Below are 23,906 nucleotides of genomic sequence, written 5' to 3' on the forward strand. Positions count from 1 at the left end.
TGTTACATCCTGATATTTTTGGTAACACAGTGAAACATATTGTACCTAGCCAGGCACCCAGAGGGAAGATGACAATGTCTGGGAGTGAGTGAAAGAGAGAATATGGGCTAAGTAAACTTTTACAGGCACCCAAATAGCTATTGAAAAAGGAAATATTAATAATACTTGAGCTGAAATTAAAAAAATAATATTATCTAATGAATTCATATTTATTTCAAATACAAATGGAAAAATATAACGTATGCATATAAAATGTTACACATTATATGAAATGTATGATAAATTCTTTTTCTGTAAATTGTTGTTGGAAGAAAAGATGATTTAGCTATTTTTTTTTCCAATATGTATACGTTTAATGGCTTTTAGCGTGTTTGGGGATTACTAGATATTTTTGTGTAGATTAGTTCCGTTCAGTCACTCATTCATGTTCGACAATTTGCCACCCTATGGACTGCAGTATGCCAGGCTTCCCTGTTCATCACCAAATCCCAGAGCTTGCTCAAACTCATATCCATCGAGTCAGTGATGCCATCCAACCATCTCATCCTCTGTCATCCCCTTCTCCTCCCGACTTCAATCTTTCCCAGCATCAGGATCTTTTTGAGTGACTCCCATCTTCCCATCAGGTGACCAAAGTATTGGAGTTAGCTTCATCATCAGTCCTTCCAGTGAATATTCAGGACTGATCTCCTTTAGGATGGACTGGTTGGATCTCCTTGCTGTCCAAGGGACTCTCAAGAATCTTCTCCAACAACACAGTTCAAAAGCATCAATTCTTCGGTGCTCAGCTTTCTTTATAGTCCAGTTCTCACATCCATACATGACTACTGGAAAAACCGTAACCTTGACTAGATGGACCTTTGTTGGCAAAGTAACGTCTCTACTTTTTAATACGCTGTCTAGGTTGGTCAGCTTTTCTTCCAAGGAGCAAGCATCTTTTAATTTCATCATCTGCAGTGATTTTGAGCCCCCCAAAATAAAGTCTCTCACTGTTTCCATTGTTTCCCTATCTATTTGCCATGAAGTAATGGGACTGGATGCCATGATCTTAGTTTTTTGAATGTTGAGTTTTAAGCCAACTCTTTCATTCTCCTCTTTCACTTTCATCAAGAGACTCTTAATTATTCTTTGCTTTCTGCCATAAGGGTGATGTCATCTGAGTTTCTGAGGTTATTGATATTTCTCCTGGCAATCTTGATCCTAGCTTATGTTTCATCCAGCCCAGCATTTCGCATGATGTACTCTGCATATAAGTTAAATAAGCTGGGTGATAATATACAACCTTGATGTTCTCCTTTCCCAATTTGAAACCAGTCTGTTGTTCCATGTCCAATTCTAACTGTTGCTTCTTGACCTGCATACTGATTTCTCAGGAGGCAGGTAAGGTGATCTGGTATCCCATCTCATTATGAATTTCCACAGTTTGTTGTGATCCACACAGTCAAAGGCTTTGCCTAAGTCAATAAAGCAGAAGTAGATATTTTTCTGGAACTCTCTTTCATTTTCTGTGATCCAATGGATGTTGGCAATTTGATCTCTGGTTCCTCTGCCTTTATGAAATCTGGCTTGAACATATGGAAGTCCACTGTTCATGTACTGTTGAAACCTGGCTTGGAGAATTTTCAGCATTACTTGCTTAGCGTGTAAGATGAGTGCAATTGGGCAGTATTTGAGCATTCTTTGGCATTGCTTTTCTTTGGCATTGGAATGAAAACCGACCTTTTTCAGTCCTGTGGCCACTGCTGAGGTTTCCAAATTTGCTGGCATATTGAATGCAGCACTTTCACAGCATCATCTTTTAGGATTTGAAATAGCTCAACTGGAATTCAGTCACCTCCACTAGCTTTGTAATGATGCTTCCTAAGGCCACTTGACTTCACATTCCAGGATGTCTGGCTCTGCGAAAGTGATCACAGCATTGTTGTCGTAAAGATCTTTTTTGTATAGTTCTTCTGTGTATTCTTGCCACCTTTTCTTAAATATCTTCTGCTTCTGCTAGATCTATACCATTTCTGTCCTTTATTGTGCCCATCCTTGCATGAAATGTTCCTTTGGTATCTCTAATTATCTTGAAGAGATCTCTATAGTCTTTCCCATTCTATTGTTTTCCTCTATTTCCTTGCATTGATCACTGAGGAAGGCTTTCTTATCTCTCCCTGCTATTCTTTGGAACTCTGCATTCAAATGGGTATATCTTTCCTTTTCTCCTTTGCCTTTTGCTTCTCTACTTTTCTCAGCTATTTGTAAGGCCTCCTCAGACAACCATTTTGCCTGCCTTTTTGCATTTCTTTTTCTTGGGGATGGTCTTGATCACTGTCTCCTGTACAATGTCATGAACCTCTCAGTCCATAGTTCTTCAGGCACTCCTAGCAGATCTCATATCTTGAATCGGTTTGTCACTTCCACTGTATAATCGTAAAGGATTTGATTTTGGTCAACCTGAATGGTCTAATGATTTTCCCTACTTTCTTCAATTTACGTCTGAATTTGGCAATAAAGAGTTCATGATCTGAGCAACAGTCAGCTTTCTGTCTTGTTTTTGCTAACTGTATAGAGCTTCTCCATCTTTGGCTGCAAAGAGTATAATCAGTCTTATTTCGGTATTGACTTTCTGGTGATATCCATGTGTAGAGTCTTCTCTTGTGTTGTTGGAAGAGGGTGTTTGCTGTGACCAGTGCGTTCTCTTGGAAAACTCTGTTACTCTTTGCCCTGCTGCATTCTGTACTCCAAGGCCAAACTTGTTTGTTACTTCAGGTATCTCTTGACTTCCGTCTTTTGCATTGCAGTCCCCTATAATGAAAGGACATCTTTTTTTGGTGTTAGTTCTAGAAGGTCTTGTAGGTCTTCATAGAATCATTCAGCTTCATTAGTGGTTGGGGCATAGACTTGGATTACTGTGATTTTAAATGGTTTGCCTTGGAAACGAACAGAGATCATTCTGTCATTTTTGACATTGCACCCAGGTACTGTTTTGAACTCTTTTGTTGACTATGAGGGCTGCTCCATTACTTCTAAGGGATTTTTGCCCACAGTAGTAGATATAATGGTCATCTGAATTAAATTCAACCATTCCAGTCCATTTTAGTTCACTGATTCCTAAAATTTTGACGTTCACTCTTGCCATCTCCTGTGTGACCACTTCCAATTTACCTTGATTCATGGATCTAACATTCCAGGTTCTTATGCAGTATTGCTCTTTATAGCATCAGACTTTATTTCCACACCAGTCACATCCACAACTGGGCATTGTTATCACTTTGGCTCTGTCTCTTCATTCTTTTTGTAGTACTTCTCCAGTATTCCCCAGTAGCGTATTGGGTACCTACCCACCTGGGGACTTCATCTTTGTATCATGTCTTTTTTCCTTTTCATGCAGTTCATGGGGTTCTCAAGGCAAGAATACTGAAGTGGTTTACCATTCCCTTCTCCAGTGGACCAGCTTTTGTCAGAACTCTCCACCATGAGCTGTCCCATCTTGGATTGCCCTACACAGCATGTCTAATTATATTCCTTATAAAATTTGAATTTTAAATACATTTTTGCCTTCTCTTATTTTATCATGTAGCTATATATCATTCAATCTAGTTAGAAGTCTCATAATTTTATTATCTTTAGTTACTTTAAAAAATCTGATCTCTTTTATATCTGTTTTCTATGTTATTAATTTTGGTCTTACTCTTTTCTTCCATCTACATTCTCAACTTTATAAGTTGTTATATTTGGCTTGGTTTTCAGCAATGCTTCTGTTTGAACATAAGTGGTTTCTGCTTTAATTTTCCTCTATGAATCTCATTCACTGTAGTTCTATCAGTTTTGATTTGTAGAATTTTCATGATGCAGTGTGTGGAGTGTAGTTTGAGTTTTGATCACTGTATTTAAACAGATCACATTATCACCCAAAAGCCAAGATAACAAACAGCAAGTGTCCCTGCTCTTTCCCTCTGTAAGGCAGTTTGTTTTCTAACTAGCCTATTGAGTACTTTTATTGCAAGTTCTGGAGTTCTGTTTTCTCTCTTTGAAAATTTGAACCTTATGAACTCAATGAGGGACATTTTACAAAGTAATTGACCAATGTTTTTCAAAAGTGTCAAGGTCAGAAGGAAAAAGAATGATTGTCACAGTTTTGGGTGAGGCTGTGATAAATAACAGCTAAATGCAATGTGTTATTTTCCTGAGAGAATAATAGGAAATCTGTGGGAAAACTGGTGAAATTCGAACATGGTTTGTAGTAGGTTAGTTAATAGTATTGTACAGTGTTAATTTCCTGGTTTTGTTAATTATACTGTGATTATGTAAGATGTTACTATCGTTAGGGGTTAAGTGTACAATTGGAATTTTCTGTACTATTTTTGCCACTTTTATATAAATCTAAAAATAGTTCACAGTGAAAAGTAAACAGACAAACCAGTCAAGCTGTAGGCCCCTTAGGCCGATACCCCAGGGTAAATGCTGGCTTAAGAGCCCACCCGGTCTCTAGGTCCGCTCTGCCTCTTTGGCTCTACTATTTAACGCTTTCCAAACTCGATTTCCCTCGCGTTTCAGTGATAAATTTTAAACGTTTTTTTGTTACTAATATTTTTATTTATGCATAATTTTAAATCGCACTGTTATAAAATTTTCTGCAGGTATTTAATCTGCTGCATATACCCCGAGACAAACATGTAATTTGCTTAATTTGTTTGACAAATCCATTTTCTCACCTGTAATTTGAGAATGAGTATTCATTTGTAAAGTCTATATTCTTTATCATTCCAAGAAGGACTTTACTGGAAGTGACTTACAGAAATAAAAATAATCTATTTGTGTAAAATCAATAGTTGAGGAAATCAAAGAGAAAATTAGGAAATGAAAACTAGGGAAACAATTTATGCCAAAAGAAGACAAACAACAACTCATGCTCTCAGGTTCTGTAAAGATGTTGTTAGATTAGAAATTCTTCTGTGTGCTTTACAACATCGAAAAGAAAGGAAAAATAAAATTTTAAGATTTAGTATGCTGCAATAAAGACACAGCTGCTAAGGAGAAGCCTAGGCGTTCCCGAGGTGTCTCTGTTGTTTTTAGTGAGCGCCGATGGAGAGCAGTGGCGGCGCCTCCTGCCGGCCCCACAGCGTTGCCGCTGCCCTGGAGCGTGCCAGGAGCATGGTGGGAGCTGTGCAGTACGGTTAGCACATGGAAGAAGTGATGTGCTTTTCATGGGAAATTTCATTCCCTTTGACACCATTTTAAAGGACTATCATTGAGAAAAGTATTTTTAATTGGTTTAACACATGAGTAATGAAAAGATATTGTATCATCTGTACTTTGTAAAAAGATAAATGTGTCAGATTTTATAAAAACAATAGACGATCCGTTGTTACAAGTTATAACCTCATCCTCGTTATACAGCATTTTTATTTTGCATTTGAACTCGCTTTTCATTACTATTTATTCATTAAAGATTATATTATAATTGTGTTACTATGAAAAGCAGTGCTCATATGTTATTTTTCTGGGAAGAAAACCTTTTTGGGCTGGTAAACATTTTATTTTAAAATAGTTTTTAACATCAACTCTAAAAAACATCATGTGTAGAAAAATATTTGAACCTTTTTTCCTTTAGACATCTCTTTGCATTCTTATTTTGTTTTCTGTCATGTTTGACAAATTTTAAACACAAATAAGTGATAGGAATTGTTACCAGAGTCAAAATAGCACTTCTTCTGGCTGCCAACTAGTGATGTTTTGTGGTCTAGCAGAGCTGATGAATTAGATGCTGTTGTAGGGTTCAGCTAGAGCAAATGAAAATAATTTATCAGAAAAACAAAGAAAATGAAACAATGAATCACCACCATTTTTTCTAGATTAGAGAATCAATAAAAAACTCTAGAAGGAACTTGAGTTCAACAGCAGGAATCTGTATGTTTATCAGTTAATTAGTGCATTTATTTTGAAAGATTTATGGTCCTTATTTTATTGTGAACTTTAATAGTATAAGAACCCCCAGAATCTATTAAAAAGGAAAAACAGCTTATATTTCTCAAAAAGTAAAAGAGAAAAAATAGTTGATACCCGGCAAATGTTGATGTATAAAATATTAGCTTAGGAAAACACAGTGTTTGGATTTGGTGATTTATTTTGTTTCTGTCAGATAAGCAATGAGCTAGCACAGTTTTAATATTCAGTTGAAATATTTATGAAGAACCATCAAAAGATACTTAACTGATTTTATACACCTGCTCTAATATCTATAATATAATATATAGAATACTCAGTGATATCCTGGATCATTCTTAGTAAATGATTAAGAAGACTTATTATTGAAACGGAAGCCATTATACACTGTGTTGAAGATGTGAGTGAATTGATTTTGATGAGAATGAGTGTGTGTGTGTGTATGTTAGTCGCTCAGTCGAGTTCAACTCTTTATGACCCCATGGCCTGTCCATGGGATTCTCCAGGCAGGAATGCTGGAGTGGGCTGCCATTTTCTTCTCCAGAGAATGGTGACAGAGAAGCTGATAACTTGAAAGTTACAGAAGTGAAGTTAAAGTTGCTCAGTTGTGTCTGGCTCTTTGCAACCCCAGGGACTGTAGCCCACCAGGCTCCTCGGCCCATGGAATTTTTCCAAGCAAGAATACTAGAGTGTGTAGCCATTCCTTTTTCCAAGGAATCTTTCCCACCCAGGGATCGAACCCAAGTCTCCTGCATTGCAGGCAGATTCTTCACTGTCTGAGCCATCAGACACTTTTCACAGAAGTGAAAGCTCTAAGTAGGAAAGAAGAATTTATTTTGCTTGATTTTTACTAATTGATCTATAACTTCTTTCATTTGACTCTTACATATAGAAGAAACATTGAGATGGCAACTTAAAATCAATATAGAATCCTAAAAGCTTAGACTTATTGTAATGAATACCAATAGTTACTTAAAATTGTTTTACTATTTCATAGTTTGCTATACTATTTACTGGGCTTCCCTGGTGGCTCAGATGGTGAAGAATCTACCTGCAATGCAGGAGATCCTGGTTCCATCCCTGGCCTGGAAAGATCCCCTAGAGAAGGGAATGGATACCCTTTGTGGTATTGTTGCCTGGAGAATTCCACGGACAGAGGAGTCTGGTGGGCTGCAGTCCATGGGGTCGTGAAAAGTAGGACACAGCTGAGCGATTAACGCTTTCACTTCACTTTCATACTTTTTACTATCTTTTCTGTCATTTCATCTTTTCAAAAAATGATATCAGCATTTTGAGGTTATGCGATTTAAATCATTCCAATTGAAAAATATTTTTATTTCAGAAGTGAGCAAATAGATTATTAAGAATGGATCTAACTAAAGAAGTAGCTTTTTAAATGAAGAGTCATTATAATATGTACATAAATATATATATATATATATACACACACACACACACACTATAGGCTAAATATGGCTATTTTTGTATCCTACTGAATGGTCATGTTCATTTATTGCTTTTTATTTTCTTCATTCAGGTTATTTCACAGTTGAAGATCTTAGGCAGATCCGTAACAGCTGGTTGCAAATTTGATAGAGAAATCTGGTCTAACGAACTTTCTCCTGTCCTCAATCTCTGGAAGAAATTAAATCAGGTTAGTAGTAGAACATTCTTCCTTTGTATTTTCTTTTTTCTCCATATCCTTTTTTTCCTCGAGTTTTATCTCCAAATTGTCCATGTTGATAAATATGTTGGTAAATTTTGGCATTGATGTGCCCTTAATGTGTGCAGTATCCTGGAAAAAGATGGAGGAAATAATAGTAACAGAAGGAGACCAGCCCAAGAAGTAGTGTCATCATTGTGATTTGTCTTATCCTGGTAATGTACTGTGACGTCGTCTGTGGCTGATGCATATTTTGCTCACTCTTTGTCTTCTCTTCCCTCTTTCTGTAAAGTCAGTGACTGCTCTTAAATGTGAAATTTTTCAAAGGAATCCAAGTGCTTAGAAAAAGCAATTCATCGACTAGAATTGACTTATTTCTGTATTGCAGAACAGTTATAGATTATAGATGGTTGCTTGCTCTCTAGGCAAAACCATTACAGTATTAATGGTTGCTGTTCTAATTGAATAAGGACTTGCTTTCTGAAATTAAAAAATATAATTTTACAACTCATGTTTAGTAATGCTATAAAAATGTTTATATACTGATAGCCTTCTCCAATAAGGGAAGTCAAATTAGGCTTATTTCAGGACCTATAAAATTTCAAACCCTCAAGTCTTACGGTTTTCAAGTTATTCTTAGTGTCAACAATTGGTGATTGTTGGGTGTCTGAATAAATAATGACCTCAGCTAACTGGACTTGCCACTTTATTTAGACTATCAGATTGATAAAACTTGCTTGAGGAAGAATTAGAGAGTGAAAAGATACACTGCATCCCTTGGCGTTCCAAACCCAGGCTCTCCACTTGTGCCTGAGGCATACAAGTAACCACATTGCACAGATTCCTGACCATGAAGTCATGGCCCTGATTTCCATTCTTCGTATCAATTCATGTTGAAGTTATTATTCTTTAACCTTCTTTTTTTTTCTTAAACCAGCCTTTGCTTATACTTTAAATTAAAATCAAATTTATGCAAATTTATTGAGTAAATTTGCTGTTAATCTGATTCTTATTTCTTTGTAACTCATTAGTTTTTTGCCTGCTAGAATATTTTGTCTCTAATTTCCCTAAATCTCACCACATTAAATACAGGTGTAGATTTTGTTTTGTTTTGCATCTATTCTGTTTGATACTCTGAGAACTTGCAATTCCAAAAGCCAGCCTTCCCAGCTATACCTGTTTCAATGTATTCCTCAATAGCTGGGCTGCATGCTGTGAAATATCTAGTACTGTGCTGTCATTGATGGGCGCTTAATACTGCTATTTTCAGCCCTGAAATGGTAAGATGGTGAGCAGTATTCTTTCCAGGGAAACATGAAAAGATAAGTTTGCAACCCAAAATTCTCCTAGCTTGACCCCAGCCATGCATCCAGCCCTCAGCTATAGGTTACCATATTCTCTACTTGCCTCTTACCCAAACACTTTCTGTCTCCCAGATGTTTTCCATTCTTTTTGTGCCATCTTCTGGGTTCAGTATCCTCTTGTTTTGTCCAAGATAGAATGCAGAAGTGGGAGATAGGTTGCCCATTTTGTCCAGAACCAAGCATAACTTTTAAAATGTCATTTTAACTTTTATTTGTAAGATAAATATAGATTCATTAAAAGATAGTTGCTGCTGCTGCTGCTGCTAAGTTGCTTCAGTCGTGTCCGACTCTGTGCGACCCCATAGACGGAAGCCCACCAGGCTCCCCCGTCCCTGGGATTCTCCAGGCAAGAACACTGGAGTGGGTTGCCATTTCCTTCTCCAATGCATGAAAGTGAAAAGTGAAAGTAAAGTCGCTCAGTCGTGTCCGACCCTCAGCGATCCCATGGACTGCAGCCCACCAGGCTCCTCCGTCCATGGGATTTTCCAGGCAAGAGTACTGGAGTGGGGTGCCATTGCCTTCTCCGAGACTCATTAAAAGATAGTTATTATTATATTGTATTCATATAATATTTTATAGTCAAATTAATCTTGCAAATATCTTGTGCTTCATCCTGTTATGTTTTATTTTTTTATCTCTCCCATTTCCTTCCTGAAGCTATTGCCATAATTCAGGCTTTTATTCTTTCTCATACATATTATTGCAGAAAACAGCAAATTTGACTCTACTTATATGTCCATCCTCAAAGTCATATTTCAGATTATAACATTAATTTTCCTAAAGAAAATCGTTTTTCACAACATGGCTCCATATCCAACCTAAACTGTAAGCCTTTTCTATAGTGAGGCAGACCTCAGTGGTTCTGTCTATGAGGACTTTCCAAATGCTGTTTCCTTCTACTGGAATCTCCTGGCTGTGCTAAACCAGGGATGGGCAGGTAAAGTCCCAGCAGCTTCCAGAAGCCTTTTCAGCTGTTACTCATTTCCCTCTTCATATTTCTGTAGTATGGACTTATCATTTGCATAATAATTCCCATAAAAAATCATATTTTAAACTAAGCAAGTTAAGATTGGGCACTGAGGAATAGGCATTCTCTTATTTGGAAGTAGTGAAAGTGAAAGTCGTGTCGCCCAGTCATGTCTGACTGTGACCTCCATGGACAGTAGCCCGCCAGGCTCCTTTTCAATTTGGAGTGTAGGAGTAGGCTTTGGTTTGTGTTAAGATAAGGATTATGCTCCTTTCAAATACTTGGCAATAGCACTAGTTTGGAACCATATAAATTAAATTTTCTTCTTGAAATTTATTGGAAATTCCAAGGGAGTGCATACAAACTAACATTAAAGTTTTGATTGTGGCTATTTTTTTTTCTCTCTCTCTTTTTTTTTTTAAATTTTATTTTATTTTTAAACTTTACATAATTGTCTTAGTTTTGCCAAATATCAAAATGAATCCACCACAGGTATACATGTGTTCCCCATCCTGAACCCTCCTCCCTCCTCCCTCCCCATACCATCCCTCTGGGTCGTCCCAGTGCACTAGCCCCAAGCATCCAGTATCGTGCATCGAACCTGGACTGGCATCTCGTTTCTTACATGATATTTTATACGTTTCAATGTCATTCTCCCAAATCTTCCCAACCTCTCCCTCTCCCACAGAGTCCATAAGACTGTTCTATACATCAGTGTCTCTTTTGCTGTCTCGTACACAGGGTTATTGTTATCATCTTTCTAAATTCCATATATATGTGTTAGTATACTGTATTGATGTTTTTCCTTCTGGCTTACTTCACTCTGTATAATAGGCTCCAGTTTCATCCACCTCATTAGAACTGATTCAAATGTATTCTTTTTAATGGCTGAGTAATACTCCATTGTGTATATGTACCACTGCTTTCTTATCCATTCATCTGCTGATGGACATCTAGGTTGCTTCCATGTCTTGGCTATTATAAACAGTGCTGCGATGAATATTGGGGTACACGTGATTGTGGCTATTTTTTGACAAGAGATTCCGACGCATAAACTCCCCACTCCAGTTAGTACCAGATTTCAGTGGAGGCAGTTTTCCTGTAGTCCCTGAGGCACAGGTGATGGGTGGAAGGCAGGTTGTTTCTATTTCAGTCTTTTATCAAGGATGTAATCATTTGGGGTTTCACGTTTTTTAGATGTATCATTTTTACCTCTCCACCTTGAGCAGATATTGGACATTATCCCTGGTCTCCCAAGCCATGTATATGAATACCAAAGCTCAGGTTCACCAGTGTCTTTGAACTTCAGTGGCTTGTTTGCTACTCTCTCATTCTTAGTATGGAGAAATAAAAACCTTTCTGGATGTCTTGTATTCTCATTAAAAAAACCCCAGCCTTATGTGACTCTTCATATACTATGAAAATTAACTTTGTAACTATTTATCTAGCTAAGTGCTATATTCAAAAAGGATAATAAAACTTGTATTATCTCTCTGAGAGCAACATATGTGATAGCTGTGAATTCCTTCTAAGCCTCAGGGCACTGGCGAGACTAGAGCATTATCTTCATAGGTATTTCCATGACAGAAGGATAAAGCCCAGACTTGGAAACATCTCTAGATCATTGTGTGGATCACAACCAACTGTGGAAAATTCTTAAAGAGATGGGAATACTGAACCACCTTACTTGCCTCCTGAGAAAACTGTATGCAGATCAAGAAGCAACATTTAGAATCAAACATGGAACAATGGATGGGCTCAACATTGGGAAAGGAGTCTGTCAAGGCTGTATATTGTCACCCTGCTTATTTAACTTGTATGTAGAGTACATCATGCAAAATCCAGGCTGGATGAAACACAGGATGGAATCAAGATTGTTGGGAGAAATACTGATAATCTCAGATATTCATATGACACCACCCTAATGGCAGAAAGTGAAGAGTAACTAAAGAGCGTCTTGATGAAGGTGAAAGAGGAGAGTGAAAAAAGCTGGCTTATAACTCAGCATTTAGAAAACTAAGATCATGGCATCTGGTGCCATCACTTCATGACAAATAGATGCAGAAAAAACAGAAACAGTGACAGATTTTATTTTCTTGGACTCCAAAATAACTGGGGCAGATGGTGACTGAGCTATGAAATTAAAAGACGCTTGCTCTTTGGAAGAAAAGCTGTGACCAATCTAGACAGCATATTAAAAAACAAGAGACATCACTTTGCCAACAAAGGTCTGTATAGTCAAAGCTGTGGTTTTTCCAGTAGTCATGTATGGATGTGAGAGTTGGACTATAAAGAAAGCTGAGCGCTGAGGAATTGATGCTTTTGAACTGTGGTGTTGAAGAAGACTCTTGAGAGTCCCTTGGACTGCAAGGAGATCCACCCAGTCCATCCTAAAGGAAATCAGTCCTGAATATTCATTGGAAGGACTGATGCTGAAGCTGAAGCTCCAATACTTTGGCCACCTGATGTGAAGAACTGACTCATTAGAAAAGCCCTGATGCTGAAAAAGATTGAGGGCAAGAGGAGAAAGGGGCAGCAGAGGATGAGATGCCATTATCAACTCAATGGACATGTTTGAGCAAACTCCGGTGATAGCAAAGAACAGGGAAGCCTGGGGTACTGCAGTCCATTGCATAGCATAGTCAGACATGTCTGAACGACTGAGTAACAAGTAGACCATTTGGCTCCTGAAAAGAGTTTTATTTACATACTACAGGGTTGGTTAGATTTCCTAGGACATCCTCTTTGGAGGGGAACACAGCAGCGTCCTTCTTCCTGTTTATAAGCAGAGGATAACCTCTTCACCCATCCTTTGCACACCTTGCTCACCGAGTGTGTGGCTACTTGCATAGGGTGTGGCTGTCATTTAGTCACCCCAAAGGTAAGACCTGGAGCAAAGGTGTAGGAGCAGCACATTATTTGCTGTGAGATGATAAATAATCTCTTTTTAATCCAGAATACTTTGTGTTAACATTCAGGATGAAATTAATAAAGATGAAGTTTAAAAATCCAATACTCACTTGTTTGAATAATTATTTCTGTCTTCTCAGATCATGGGCTTCCCTGGTGGCTCAGACGGTAAAGCGTCTGCCTGCAATGAGGGAGACCTGGGTTCGATCCCCGGGTCGGAAAGATCCCCTGGAGAAGGAAATGGCAATCCACTCCAGCACTCTTGCCTGGAAAATCCCATGAACGGAGGAGCCTGATAGGCTACAGTCCATGGGGTCGCAGAGTTGGACACGACTGAGCGACTTCACTCTCACTTTCACCTTTCTCAGATCATAGCTGTAATTGAGTGTATTTAAGAAGTTGCTTTACTATTTTACCAAACATGTTTAGTTGTTTTCCGCAGTATCTTAACTCTGCTAAAAACAGAAGCTGAAAGTCTGCTTCTGATTTTGAAAACATTGTAAGTTAACGTGTGTCTCTAAAGTGATTATGCTTTGTAGACTCTCTTTTTCTGTTAAGTAATATTATGCAGTGTTGGACTTCAGAGATTTTTTTTCCTCAGTGAATATCTACACTGACTGTTGAAATGCTGACTGTTCCTTTTAGTCTTAAAATTATGAACCAGTTTGCTCACTATATGAGAACAGTTGGTCACTTCTCAAACTTTTAAGCAACACACTCGCACACGCATACATACACAGAAGCATTTTATGCTGTCGCATTTTATCTAACAGTTAGTTGAACACACAAAAATGCCAGAAAGCATTCTACTGTCATGAAAATATATACATCATTTTTTAGGATGACATGGAAGGAAAGATAAACTATTCATTGTGGGTCCATTTTATAAAATGTGCTCTTGTGTTTCCTCTAAACAGGTATAAGTTTTCAAATTTGTGACATTTCTTAACATTCTTCATAATCTGCTCTTCTTACTCCCTTTCTTTATATTGCTGAAACTGTTAAAAAAAAAAAGCTTCATATGAAATTCATGATGTGCCTGGCACATAGTAGTATTCTCAGATGTTATTCAGTTTTCCATTTAAGTATCATGATCTGTGTAGATCTTTTAAATTGAAATTTTGTTATTACTCTGTTATTCTGCTGTGTGCTGTGTGTTTGGCTCAGCCGTGTCCAACTCTGTGCAACCCTATGGACTACTGTAGCCCCACCAGGCTCCTCAGTCCATGGGGGTTCTCCAGGAAAGAATACTGGAGTGGGTTGCCATGCCCTCCTCCAGGGGATCTTCCCAAACCAGGAAGAATTTATGCTACTAAATTACCTCTTTTCTTAGTAGTTTGACAGAACAGCAGAATCATTCCTGTAACCAAGTTATGGAGCTGCTGCTGCTGCGTGGCTTCAGTTGTATCCAACTCTTCGTGACCCCATAGACAGCAGCCCACCAGGATCTTCTGCCTCTGGGATTCTCCAGGCAAGAATACTGGAATGGGTTGCCATTTCCTTCTCCAATGCATGCATGCATGCATGCTAAGTCACTTCAGTCGTGTCTGACTCTGTGCGACCCTGTGGACTGCAGCCCACCAGGCTCCTCTGTCCACGGGATTCTCCAGGCAAGAATACTGGAGTGGGAGTTATGGAGCAGATAGCCTATTAAAGTTCTTCCCTAGAAATAAATGTGGTTTTATTAATATGCCATTTCTATATTAATCCTTGTTTTTTTTTTTTAAATTGCCATTTTGTTTTACATACTCAAGTTATAAATGAATAATGACTTTCTATGAGAGACCCAAAAGATACAGACAGATTTAAAGGTCCTGTTGAGTGATGACTGTCAATCCTGTACTTGTCTCTTTAGGGGTACTGTTTTGGTATATATTAATATCACAATATTATAAGTAAAAGTTATGAAATTCTCAGGCATGTAAAGTTAGTCATTTGTATTTAATACAAAAGCTTATTTCTATTAGCATTTACTAGCTTCATTTCAGTTTTTCTTTTAGAAAGGTATAATAGCTTACAGTATCAGCTTCAGTGTAGCAACTCAAAGTACTCCCCTCTTCTGTCTTTAGGCATTGACCTTACTTGCTCTGCTAGTTACCAGCATCTCTCTTTCTCCTTTCTTCTCTCTCTCTCTCTCTCTCTCTATATATATATAGAGAGAGAGAGAGAGAGTTGTTGTTGCTTAGTCACTAAGTCATGTCCAACTCTTTGCAGTCCCATGGACCATAGCTCTGCAGGCTCCTCTGTCTATGGGATTTCCCAGGCAAGAATCCTGGAGTGGATTGCCATTTTCTTCTCCAGAATATCTTCCTAACCCAGGGATTGAACCCACATCTTTTATCTGCATTGGCAGGTGGACTCTTTACACTGAGCCACCAGAGAAATCCCATTATATATGCTATGCTATGCTAAGTCACTTCAGTCGTGTCCGACTCTATGCGACCCCATAGATGGCAGCCACCAGGCTCCCCTGTCCCTGGGATTCTCCAGGCAAGAACATTGGAGTGGGTTGCATCTCCTTCTCCAATGCATGAAAGTGAAAAGTGAAAGCGAAGTCGCTCAGTCGTGTCTGACTTTTAGCGACCCCATGGATTGCAGCCTACCAGGCTCCTCCATCCATGGGATTTTCCAGGCAAAGGTACTGGAGTGGGGTGCCGTTGCATTCTCCGATATGTGTGTATATACACACATACATACATACATATACATACACACACATACATACACACACACATGCACATATGTGTGTGTATGTGTGTGTGTGTATTGTGCTAAATTGCTTCAGTCATGTGCGACTCTTTGTGACGCTATGGACCATAACCTGCTAGGCTCCTCTGTCTACAGGATTGTCCAGGCATGAATCCTGGAGTGGGTTACCATGCCCTTCTCCAGGGAATCTTCTCAACTCAGGGACTGAACCTGTATCTCTTACATCTCCTGCATTGCAGGTGGTTTCTTTAGCACTAGCACCACCAGGGAGGCGTTATATATACACCCATTATATATATATACACACACACATATATATACACACACACACAGATATATATACACATATATAATTATTATAATATACATGGTGTGTATATTCTAAAAGGGCTGATGCTGCACTGAAACTGGCGTGATATATGTGTATTTGTGTGTGTGCTCCATTTTTTATACAGCCTCTCTTTTTATTGTCAAAAAATGATTGCATTGGTTCTCTACTTCATGATCTCTTCAGTTCAAGTGCAGTGAAAAGGAAGAGTTATCTGTTTATCAGAAGATGCAGGCAAGATTCTTACTATGTCTTGTTATCTCTGGTAATCTGCCCATCTCTCAGCCAGTGACTATGGTCCGGAATGGAATGCTCTGATTAGTTAACTTCTAGGTCATATACTTAAAAGTTGGTGGATCAGATGGTGAAGATTCTGCCTGTAATGCGGGAGACCCGGGTTCGATCCCTGGGTTGGGAAGATCCCCTGTAGAAGGAAATGGCAACCCACTCCAGTGTTCTTGCCTGGAGAGTCCATGGACAGAGGGGCCTGGTGAACTGGGTCACAAAGTGTCGGACACGACTGAAGGGACCTAGTGTGCACGCAACTCATATGCCAGAGTCAACTCTACCAGAACCATTTGGACTTAGAGTTGGGATCTTCCCAGAGAGATATTCGGAAATTATTATCTGAAGTGGAATGAAGGATTACTGGAGGGCATAAGTAGGATTTCTGCCACATGGAAATGAAGATATTTCCCCCTTTTCTGTAACTCAGAGCCACCCCATCTTTCTTTCTGATGTTTCTCACTTCCTTTTTCGCTTTTTAAAATGACTGTGTTAAGTCTTTTAGTATCTTTTTATCATAAAAAACATATCTTCAACAAAGACGTGATCATATGACAAGAGGAAAAATACTTGTGTCCAATTGTTGATTATTGTTCAGTGAGTCATAGGTAAATACACACATAAAACTACAGTTCACATCTTACTAATTTCATTGAACTAAGATCTGGAAGGACTCCGATGTTATCTAGAGCAGTATGTGAATCTCCATAATGCTTTGAATAAGTGGTAGTGTACCTGAGAGGCTGGCAAACTACAGCACATGGGCCAAGTCTAAACTGCTGCCAGTTTCTGTAAATACACATTTATTGAAAGTCATCCATGCCTGTTTGTTTATGTATTGTCTGTTGCTAAATTTACATGGTAACAGACAGAGTTGATTTGTTATAACAGAGATTTTATGTCCCACAAAGTCTGACATTTGCTATCTGAATCTTCATAGAAAAACTTGCTAACCTTTACTCATCGCTTGAATTTCCTTTAGTGGCAAAAATTCTTTCTGAGAAGGAATCATTTTCAAAAAGCTTTAATTATTAAAAGAACAGAGAGAGTAGTACTTTTGTGTGCCATCTGTTTTACTTATGTCTAAATTAGTATCTCACTTTAGAAACTATTCTAGTTAAAACACAAAAATTCTGGATTAATACCTAAATTGTACCAAAGTTAGACTAGTCTTTTTCTTGCCCAAAAGATATTTCTTGCTTAATAGTTTTTAAAAATCCACAATCATTTCTTCTTCAGCAGCTTCATAATTAGATAATGATACCCTATGAATACACTTAGTTTTTTTAATGATAAGATGAACTTTAAAATGTGAAAGATGTCCTTCCAAAGTACATGATTCAACCAATTATATTTATTCTTAAAAAAGTTTTTCTTATAATCAATTTACTAAAACTATGACTGCCATCCCTAGATAGTTTCATTGAAAAATGTCTTACGGTGAGGTAATTTGCTTATGGCAGTTTTAGCTACTTGAATTATAAATAATACTTAATTTGAGGTTGTTTTAAGATGAATGTAACACTTTAACATGTTTCTACTGCTATAAATCTCTATACTTAACTCTTTCAGAATGTATAAAATATATTTTTATAGTTAAAGTTGTATTAATTTTTTAATAAAGCTTTATGAAGGCTTGTAGGAAATGAATTATGTTATAAAATATAATATTCTTTGATGTCTTCTGCTGTATTTCTCTCAGTCATTCATTTATCACAATTTATATCACTTTGGGGCTTTTTACTGTTAATTTTTTTCATCTTTCATTAATCAGACACTTTTTTAAGACCCTACTGTGTGCTGTTTTCTGCCATGTTCTTCTGTTCTTATTGCTGAACTCATATCATTTTACTTGATAGTTTCTAGACCAACACTATAAAATAGAAATATAATGTGAAACACAAATAGACTCCATAATTGTAATTTTAAATATTCTAGCAGCCATATTCAAATAAGTATGAAGAAATAAAATTAATAATTTATTTAACCTGATATATTCAGAATATTAGCATTTCAGTGGGTGATCAATATAAAATTATTAATGTGATATTTCACATCCTTTTTGTAGTAAGTCTTTGAAATTCAGTTGGTATTTTACACTTACTGCACATCTCTAGACCATACTTCTTACCTGAACTCTATTTCAATTTTAAGTAGTTTTGATAGGTACTCGTCAGCTTTTTAAAAAGTTCAGTATGCTAAGTTTTCTATTTTCGTGCATCATAAATAAATGGAATCTTGTTTGAATGATCTAAGATTCCATTTTTGTGTGTTCTTCGTCTATAAAGTAACTGTGAACCGTGCAGATTTGACTGATCAGTTTAATAGAATGGATAAAAATCTATAAACTAAGTTATTATTCAGTAATCTTTACCAAGAGGCTCTTGATGAAAGTGAAAGAAGAGAGTGAAAAAGTTGGCTTAAAACTCAACATTCAGAAAACTAAGATCATGGCATCCGGTCCCATCACTTCATGGCAAAAGATGGGGAGACAATGGAAAATGCGACAGACTTTTATTTTCTTGGGCTCCAAAATCACTGCAGATGGTGACTGCAGCCATGAAATTAAAATATGCTTGCTCCTTGGAAGAAAAGCTGTGACCAACCTAGAAAGCATATTAAAAAGCAGAAACATTTCTTTGCTGACAAAGATCCATCTAGTCAAAGCTATGGATTTTCCAGTAGTCATGTATGGATGTGAGAGTTGGACTATAAAGAAAGCTGAGTGCTGAAGAATTGATGCTTTTGAACTGTGTTGTTGGAGAAGACTCTTGAGAGTCCCTTGAACTACAAGGAGATAAAGCCAGTCCATCCTAAAGGAGATCAGTCCTGAATGTTCATTGGAAGGACTGATGCTGAAGCTGAAACTCCAATATTTTAGCTACCTGATGCGAAGATTTGATTCATTGGAAAAGAGTCCTGATGCTGGGAAAGATTGAAGGTGGGAACAGAAGGGGACAAAAGAGGATGGATGGTTGGATGGCATCACTGACTCAATGGACATGAGTTAGAACAAGCTCCGGGAGTTGGTGATGGACAGGGAGGCCTGGTGTGCTGCTGTCCATGGGATTGCAGTTTTGGACATGACTGAGTCACTGAACTGAACTGAATCTTTACCAGTCTTAGTGTAAGATTGATAAAGATTTAAGTACCACGTATTATTCACTTCCAGGGATGGTTTTTAATCTGAGGAATTATTGAAAGTCTATAATCTAAATTTTATGTCAGTTTTATAACTTGATTAAGGTTGGAGATGTGTTAAGTATTATTTATTTCATGCTCTGGTTCAAATAATTCCAATCTAGGGGATAATATTTATAGTTAATTTTAACAATATACTGTTTTTCTCTTCTAGATTTAGAGTTCACCACTGTGTACTTTTATAGGTACATTTATGTGCATTTTTTTGTCTATCAAAGATGATTCCAACAGCTTTAGTATTTTTAATGTAGTATTAATACAAATAAAATGCCTAAATTTGAACTCATAGCCTGAATCTATTTTCAGGAATGACTTTCATGCCAGTAAAATTTATTTCATAATTTTTTATTTAATGGCTAGATCTTCATATTATAATATTAAATCATCATACTAAAAACATGAAAACCAGACAGTGCTCTCATGGAATATGGGAGTGTGACAACCACTAGAAAAGAAGAGGGGACCCTTCACTAGGACTGTAAGCAGAACATACAGAGGGAGTCAGGAAAATGGACAGTAGGTAAGAGTGCAGACTTGCCAGTGCTGTCTCTTTGACAGGTTTTTGACACTTTTAGAATACTAATGAAGTGATATATTTTTTTCTTCTTAGCTATGTAGACTGTTCGGAAATGGCTGGGATTCCTTGACTTTTTTCTTTTAACAATTTGAGGAGCCCCAAGTTCCATGTATCAGAGCCTCTCTTAAAGTGTAGATGTAGAAATAAATACTAAGATACAATATTCACTGGTACCGATCTTTAATGTAATTTTTTAAGTTTACATACAGTAAATTTTCAAATTGAAATAAGTATTTGCTCACATATTTTTCAAAGGCATGATTCCTTCTGCTTTCCTTGTAGCGATCGAGTTGTAGTTCAGCTGTGCTGCTGTCTCTGCGTTGGCTTACAGTGTGCCGTTCTTACACTTCCCAGCCGTATCAACTGCTGCGTTCCCCTTCTCAGTTTCCACTCTCACCCCATTTAAGTTGGTGAAGTCCAGAATTCTTTTCCTATGTATTTATGGGTTTAATACATTTGGCCATTCATAAGAGAGTATTTCAAAACAAGTATACCAACAGAAGATTTAAATAACTTTTGAATGTTTTGATATATTTGTGTTACTTTTCAGCAAATATTAAATGATACATTATTCTTTTAGAATTCAAACCTGATTCATCAGAAATTGTTGCCTCCTAATGATCGACAAGGATCTCCAATATTATCCTTCATCATTCTTGAACAATTTAACGCCATCCGCTTAGTACAGAGTGTCCATCAGTCTCTTGCTGCTCTCAGCAAAGTCATCAGAGGAACCACCTTATTGAGTTCAGAAGTACAAAAATTGGCAAGTGCTTTATTAAACCAAAAGGTAAGCCGATATTAAATATATGTGTTTTATTTTCATTAATGTAAGTGACTCCTCCATCTTGTATACCTTTGTTAGAAGTCTTACAATTTACAGTAACAGAAAATCCGAGTTAATCTAGCTTAGTGTGAAAGTCTCTCAGTTGTGTCCGACTCTGTGACCCCATGGATTATACAGTCCATGGAATTCTCCAGGCCAGAATACTGGAGTGGGTGGCTTTTCCCTTTTCCAGGGTAAACTAGCTTAAGCCACGTAGAATTAATCGGCTGTTGCAACTGAAGGATCCAAAGGTAGCAGCATTAAATCAGCTTGATGCAGCTTAAAGTTGTTATTAGGATCTCAGCTTGTGTTATTTATCTACCTCTTTAGTCATCGTGTGTGTGTCTGTGTGCATGTGTGTGTATGCATCTTCCATAACAACTTCACTTTTGGGTGGGTCGTCTACACATGGTGGTCTCCCAGGAGTTCAAGTCTTATGTCGTCCTAAGTCCAGGAGAAAGAATGCCTGTTTCCTGGCAACTCAAGCAAAAATCTTGGGATTAACTTTGCTTCAGACTGAACGGCTTGTGTTTTGTGCCTAGTCCTTTACTAGTTCTGTGGGCAGCTTGTGCAGAGGTCTCACTGGCTGGGGCTTAAGCCAAATGCATCTCCCATGGGAGAGATTCTGCTCCATCTGTAATACATATACTACAAGTAAGGGAAGGATACGTACCAAATAGAAACATCATAAGCAGAGGAAAAGAAAATCAACACATCTCTTGATGAGTGATTGGACCATTATAAATGACATTAAAATCCATGTTATTTCATATCTCTTGGATAAAAACAAAGCATTCAGAGTATCTTATGTAGATTCACTTTAGTTAATTTGGAGAATATAAACTTTGCAGAACCTGGCCTTTGGAAAAGATGTCACTAGGGCTCTATAGGAATTTAGAAAGAAAAAATGTGTTTTTTTTTTTTTGCCTGCTGTTTACCCTCAATATAGAGAAACTGATAGTCAACATAAAAGTCTTCTCTGTTTGAAAATAAAAGATAGTCTTCCTAGAACTGCCTGTATCTTACTCCCTAACATAAAAAAGATTTCTGTTTTAATTCAGACTGCTATAACAAATTAACATGGAATGGATGGCTTAAACAACAAATACTTATTTCTCACAATTCTGGAGGCTTGAAAGTTGAAGACTGAATTACTGTTAGATCTGGGGTCTGGTGAGACCTGCTTCCTAATTTGCTGATGGCTATCTTCTCGCTGTGTCCTCACAGGGTATAGAGGACAAACGCAAACTCTCTCCTGTCTCTCCTTCTGAGGACATTAATTGTATCATGAAGTCTCCACTCACTCTTACAACCCAGTTACCTCCCCCAGACCTCACCCGTGTAACCTAATTACCTCTCCCAGACCTTAGCTTCAGGACCATGACAGCAGGGTCTAGGGTTTCAACATACATATTTTGGGGGGATAGAAACTTTCAGCCCATCTTAAAATTCTTTATTCACATATACAAAAAGATCTATTCCAGGGGCTTTCTTGAAGATCCAGTGGTTACAACTCCCTGCTTCTACTGAAATGGGGGCAAGTTTGATCCTAATAAGATCTTGCATGCCACAGGGTATGGCCCCAAAAATTCAACATAAGAAATCAACAAATTAAATAAACTTTTTAAAAAATTTCAAAAAAAGATGTAGCAACTGTATGTTCCTCTTTTCTTTACCCTGGAAAAAAGAGTCTCAGCTTTGCATTGTGTTTTTTTTGTGTAGATTACTATCTCTATTAATCATTTGTTAATAATGTTAATTTGTTATTAATTTGTTAATAATTTTTTTCTTTTTTTAATTTGATTTTATTTAACTTTACAATATTGTATTGGTTTTACCATATATCAAAATGAATCCGCCACAGGTATACATGTGTTCCCCATCCTGAACTCTCCTCCCTCATCCCTCCCCATACCATCCCTCTGGGTCGTCCCAGTGCACCAGCCCCAAGCATCCAGTATCATGCATCGAACCTGGACTGGCAACTCATTTCATATATGATATTATACATATTTCAATGCCATTCTCCCAAATCATCCCACACTCTCCCACAGAGTCCAAAAGACTGTTCTATACATCAGTGTCTCTTTTGCTGTCTCGTATACAGGGTTATTGTTACCACCTTTCTAAATTCCATATATATGCGTTAGTATACTGTATTGGTGTTTTTCTTTCTGGCTTACTTCACTCTGTATAATAGGCTCCAGTTTCAGTAATTTGTTAATAATTAATAATCTATTAATCAGAGTGGTGTAATACTGTTCTGTATGACAAATTGTAACTAATTTGTTTCCAATTTAAAGTAGATATATTATCAATCATGAAAGCATCATGACACAGTGAAGGAAACAGTGGTTAAGTGTTCTAAGAATTTTAAAATTACATTAATTAACTCAGTTAATCACCACATTAACAGTACGAGATGGTGCTATGTTAGCCCCATTTTAATGTGAGGAGCCTGGGGCACAGACGCATTATATAATTTAACCAGTCACACAATGAGTAATTTACACAGTCAGGATTTGAATCTAGACAGGTCTGATTGTCATAATAAATGTAAATGAATTTAAATTTATTTGTGAAAAGATAAATACTCATGAGAGTGTATATCTTTAAATCCAACTCCATGCTGTATATGGGTAAAATGTATGGTATAGACAGTTACAGTTGCATCAAGGATAAGAGGAGACCAGTGATGCTGGAAGAACATGACTTGTATAGAAGAGAACAGTAAGTCCAGTGGAAGTGGTATACAACGAAGTATGGTAAAACTAAGGTTACATCAGATTTCTGAGGTCTTTAAAGCCAAAGAAAAGAGTTTGGATTAAATGTTATAGGAAATAAGAATATTTTCATGTAAATATAATGTAATAAAGAAGCTCAGAATGTGGCTTCCAGAATAGGTCGGCCTGTTTCATTCTTTTCTGCCAATTAATAGCTGTGTGACTTTGGACAGGTCACCTAAACCTCTTAAACTTTCTCTTGTGTCAGATGAGAATAATAAAGGGACCTACATCATGTGATTGTTGTGAAAGTTAAATTGTTATCATGGATAAAGTGCTTGAGGATACTATGTGATATTAATGAAAAATATGAAAGGTAATGACAAATGTGATTTCTTGTTTTGTTTCTGCTGTTAACCATT

At 37.3% G+C, this 23,906-nt stretch overlaps 1 protein-coding gene across 2 annotated transcripts in view; it reads left to right on the top strand.

Annotated features, from left to right (window-relative positions):
* DYNC2H1 (dynein cytoplasmic 2 heavy chain 1) overlaps positions 1 to 23,906 on the top strand; it is a 395,644-nt gene that overhangs the window by 275,552 nt on the left and 96,186 nt on the right. For both annotated transcript variants that reach the window (XM_070384345.1, XM_005887860.3), the window contains exons 83-84: positions 7,469 to 7,585; positions 20,516 to 20,725. In XM_070384345.1, coding sequence (XP_070240446.1) covers positions 7,469 to 7,585; positions 20,516 to 20,725 — 327 coding nt within the window. The remainder of the gene's footprint in view (positions 1 to 7,468; positions 7,586 to 20,515; positions 20,726 to 23,906) is intronic.

Source organism: Bos mutus, chromosome 15, assembly GCF_027580195.1.
Source record: "Bos mutus isolate GX-2022 chromosome 15, NWIPB_WYAK_1.1, whole genome shotgun sequence".
In the NCBI taxonomy this organism is placed as follows: domain Eukaryota; kingdom Metazoa; phylum Chordata; class Mammalia; order Artiodactyla; family Bovidae; genus Bos; species Bos mutus.